Source organism: Uloborus diversus, chromosome 9 (genome assembly GCF_026930045.1).
Source record: "Uloborus diversus isolate 005 chromosome 9, Udiv.v.3.1, whole genome shotgun sequence".
Taxonomy (NCBI): Eukaryota; Metazoa; Arthropoda; class Arachnida; order Araneae; family Uloboridae; genus Uloborus; species Uloborus diversus.
The window spans coordinates 79,040,331-79,045,027 of NC_072739.1; the positions used below are offsets into that span (position 1 = coordinate 79,040,331).

General features: G+C 29.3%; 1 protein-coding gene across 1 annotated transcript; it reads right to left on the reverse strand.

Annotated features, from left to right (window-relative positions):
* Window positions 1–360: 360 nt before the first annotated feature.
* On the reverse strand, window positions 361–4,451 carry LOC129229614 (mitochondrial intermembrane space import and assembly protein 40-B-like). The gene is made up of 3 exons (XM_054863959.1): window positions 4,309–4,451; window positions 1,534–1,617; window positions 361–828 (listed from the first exon to the last, which is right to left on the reverse strand). Exons 1-3 carry the CDS (start codon window positions 4,328–4,330, stop codon window positions 464–466), a joined length of 471 nt encoding a protein of 156 aa, XP_054719934.1. The 5' UTR covers window positions 4,331–4,451; the 3' UTR covers window positions 361–463.
* Between the last annotated feature and the right edge of the window lie 246 nt (window positions 4,452–4,697).

The window sequence follows — 4,697 nt, forward strand, 5'->3', positions numbered from 1 at the left end:
TTAATTTTATATTTACTTGGCTTTTTAGTTTTGCTGCGTTGCGCATCTATGGGCTCTTGGTGTGGTCTTTTCAATATTTTTCACTTTTATTATTATTATTATTATATATATATATATACACACACACCAATATAAATTTTAAATTTCAGTCACATTGAATTGCAGTGGTGTTTTGCACAAGAAAAAGTAAATTTTCATTGGTTTTTCGAAAATTTAGTGGAATTTAATTATTACCGACTGATTATACAGATTTTTCAAAAAATACAGGTCACTTTGATAATGGCAAAGTATGGGAATGAGAAAAAAAAATGTTGAAAACAATACTCAAGTGAAAAATAATGCAAAACATATTCTAATAACACAAGTAATTTATTTATTTCTTGTTGATTGGATAAAAAAAATGAAATTCCTATTCAAGTTCCTAATTTTCAAAACCTTTTACAATTAACATTTATCTACATTACTATTGATTTACATTGTCCATTTTGTTTTCTGTTCTAGAACTTTGGTCTTGACTACTGAGTTCAGAATTTGTGGTACTTTCATTACCGTTTATAAGATCGGTAACCGACTGTTCTTCAGAAACTTCATCCAAACCTTGTAAACTATTTTCATTTTCTTCATCACTTTTCTTATAAAGATTAGGATACCGTGACATGCAGTCGTTCATATCTCGAAACTGTTCTAAACAATCGCTTCCTTTCGGCTCTGCAGTGCTGTTGTGGAAACATGATATTGAATCTCTAAATTCCACACTACATGGACCAACCACCATGCTTCCGAGGCATGGACAACCCCAGTTTATTTCTCCATTGGGTAAAAGGAAACCTATAAAAGAGAATTACCACGTCATAGTAAATATGCAATGTATATCGTATTTTTAGTTTTGCCAAATTTGGTACAGAGGTCCTTTACATAGGGGTCTTTTCACCAGAAAATCTGTTAAACAGAATGTTTACCTAGATTAATAACAATGGTTGAATTTTCAGAATTAAAAAAAAAAAATCCAGAGGTCTAAATTTAAATTTTGAGTCATTAAACTACTCTTTTCTTTTTGTTGATGAGAAATTTTACACTATTCTTTTTCTTTTTTAAGTCTGATTGTTGAACATGGGTCACTTGACGCAACTTTTATTTTTGATAGACCATGCAATTCCAGGCATCAAAGCTAGTATCATATAAAAACTGAAACTATATAAAACTTTTTTTGCATATGGTCCTTATGCAGCTGGTTAAGTAGATGAGCTAATCACTCACAATATACATTTATACAAATACAAATACAATTTCAAGGATCTCGGCCAGTATTTCAACCCCGTACATCTTTCTTTCACCCTATGTCAGATTTGTAAGATCACCGAAGCCAAAAATGGATAAAATTAATAATAGAAAAAAAAATCTTTTTATACTTATTAAAAGTTTTGACATGCTACGAAATAAAAGAAAGAAGAAAGATGAAAAAAAAAAATCAAATTTTTGATCAAATAATGAAAGAAAAGGCACAAAATGAAAAAATTGGTGTCCAAAGTTTACCTCGAGGTTCTTCATCTTCTGGTAAAACAATAGAACTTGGTTTTTTAAGGTCATCATCGGTGGCAAATATCACTTTATCTTTACCTAGTATCAAAAGTGAATTGAAAATGCAAAGCCTTAGTACGCAAGAATTAGTAAAATGTTGAAAAATACATTGGTAAAATTCAAATAGCTTTAAACTGGTATAAAGTAAAATGGCAAATAGCTTGTACACTCAAACCTGTTTTTGTGCAATCTTTTTTTTTTTTTTTTTTTTTTTTTTTTTTTTTTTTTGTGCAGCATATGAAAATTTTTATCAGATTGAGACTCAATTATTTATAAAACAGAGTAAGTAATATTTAAAACGAATTATTTTTTAATGCGATTTTTTATGAAGTCCTTATCCACCGCACAAAAACAGGTTTAAGTGTGTTATTAAGCATTTGAGTATCCGAAACACATAAAACATTTTCTACAACTGATTACTAAATTAAAGAACAAATAACTTGTTAAAATAGAAAAAAAAACCTTGTAGGTGCAGGTAATGTAGTAAACTATTGCATGTGATATGACCTTTATTCCTTTTGTGAAACTATTTAATTTTAAATCCCTTGGAAGTTAGAAAACTCATTATCTTTAGCAAGGTATACTTTTTTATTTAAGAAAATTTGAATAACATTTTCATGGAGAATGCTCTTTTGCTTCCTTAAAAATATTTTGTTTAATCTAAAATTAATTTTTAGCATAAATAAATGAGAAAATGAAGAAAAAATTCCTAGTTCTGTGAAACTTCATTTTGTCCTTCAAAGGAATAGAGTGTATGAAATGATCACAATGTAGTTTTAATATATTTTAAAGAATATAATGAATTTAGAATATAATATAAATTAATTTTCAAGAATTTTTTTAAAAAATTGTTGCTCAAAATTTAGGAGGGGGTGGGGGAGGATTTTATTTTTAAAAGAAGGAACCCAAATCCTAGGCCTAATCGCTCTTGGACACTTGTTTGGAGCATATTTCACTTCACAAAATGTCTAAATAAAATATTGTGTTAAAAGTCTAAAAATTACTACTAATGGTTTCTTGGAAGAGAGAGGCTCTTAAACTTTACGGTAATTTTGCAAAATTTTAACTGCTTGTTCGAGAATGTAATAAAAGTTCATTTATAAACCAATGTCATTATTTGTAGAATATTAGATGAATTTTCATCATTTTCACAGCAGGATTTACTTTGCTTTTTCTTAAATAGTACAGTAGTAATTCAACTTTAAATAAGGAATCTGAATTATACATGCTTTCTTGATATGTTGGTTTTTACCGAACAATCTAATACACGGATGGCAAATCTGTGACCAGAGCCATGTGCAAGGGGAGGGTTTTAGGGGTTAAACCCCTCCAAATGAAAAAAAAAATCAATGAATCATTAAACGATTTTCCAAAAGGTATTTTAAGTTTTAATTAATTTTAGAGTTAAACTCTGATACAGTACTCACCCTCTTTAATATTACCCTATATTTAACAATTCCATTTTCCTCAATTGTAGGATTCCCAAGCCCCTTCGCTTCTAAGCGCTTGAAAAAATGGAATGGCTGGAGAGTCCGGCAATGCTATAAGCATGCAAGGGAAAATTATCTAAACGAATATTAGACAATGACGTAACCCCCCCCCCAAAAAAAAAAAAAACTTAGGGGCATGGAAAATGGTTACTTTGCTTACTGTTTTTTTATGCTACGCCTTTAGTGTTGGATGAATTAGTCGTTTCACACATTAGAAAAATGTTTCTATGCGAAACAGCAATTTTTTTAATACAATTTTTATTTTCATTAAATTCCTGTTCAATGTTATTTGATGGAAAAACAAAAGAAAAAAAAAAAGAAACTAGAATTAGGTGGCATAAAAGAAATATGTGTGCTTTTACAAAATGTTCAACTGTACAAATAAGGTTTCATTAAAAAAAACGCAAAACGTATAAAAAAAGCCTAGTTATCAAACTAAAATGAACTATTCAACACGCATAGTTAGTTTTCCCTTTGACAAGGTAAGTTACATTGGTAAAAAGTTTCAACCCCTCCCTTTATGAAATCCTGCACACGGGCCTGTCTGTGACACACCTAAACGACAAGCAAGACTAGCAAATTTTTCAACATTAATTTAAATTTTTTAATTGATTTTACTCATCAGACTGAAAGGTCAATCACCTAATTAATGCAAGAAATGGTTGAATGTCAAAGTGATCTTAGGACAGATACATTTGCAGAACTAATTTAAATTTAGAAGGAGAAAAAAATTGCACCATCGTAACATATATATTTCAACAAAAATAAAAAACTTTTCTATAATCAAATGGATCTCTTGGAGAACTATGGTCTTAAAGTGGGATCCGAAGTACTAGGAGATGAACAGAAGTGTTAATCCGTTACGTCATGTCCACACGCATTCCAGCAAATTTCAGCTTGAAAAAGATGTTGTTCGCTACATTGAATTGAATTTGAAAGCATCTTCTTCAATAATTTAACAAAATTTATATATTTTCTTTTGTCCTATTCACAAATAAATAGAAAGATAATAAGAAATGTGATAGTTCGAAACTTTGCATCTTGTAGTGTTTTACCATTTACGTACAACTTATAAACCTTAGAAAGAAAGCCAGCCAATTTTTTGATTGATTTCGACACAAAATGTACTTTGTGAATAGAAGAGATTTGAAAAACTGTGCCGATTCATGTACAACACACTCATGATACATAAATGAGAATGATTTTTCAACCAATATAATATGCTTTACATAAATCATACCATGTGAAACACAGTAAGACATTTCTCAAAATAACCTAAAGAAACTTCAAGACGAATGAAATAACGTTTGTTATATAAAATAATAATGTTTCTTGTTTGTTCCTCCTCGCCGAAGCAGACAACTATTTTTTAATACCAGTCGAAGTTGTTTACATAACAAACTAAAATAAATGTAAGAAAAGTTATCAATTTAAATCAAAACCTTGTTCGGAAGAGCATTCTGTATCTGTACTGTAAAAAAAAAAATTTACATTGAAAAAAATATATACTTTTCAGTAGAGAAAATGTTCTTTATTAAAAATTTAGCAGCCTCAGTACTGAATTAACTGATTCATGCATCTTAACTATAACCGTTTAAAATAATGACAACAAACAAACAACAAAAACAA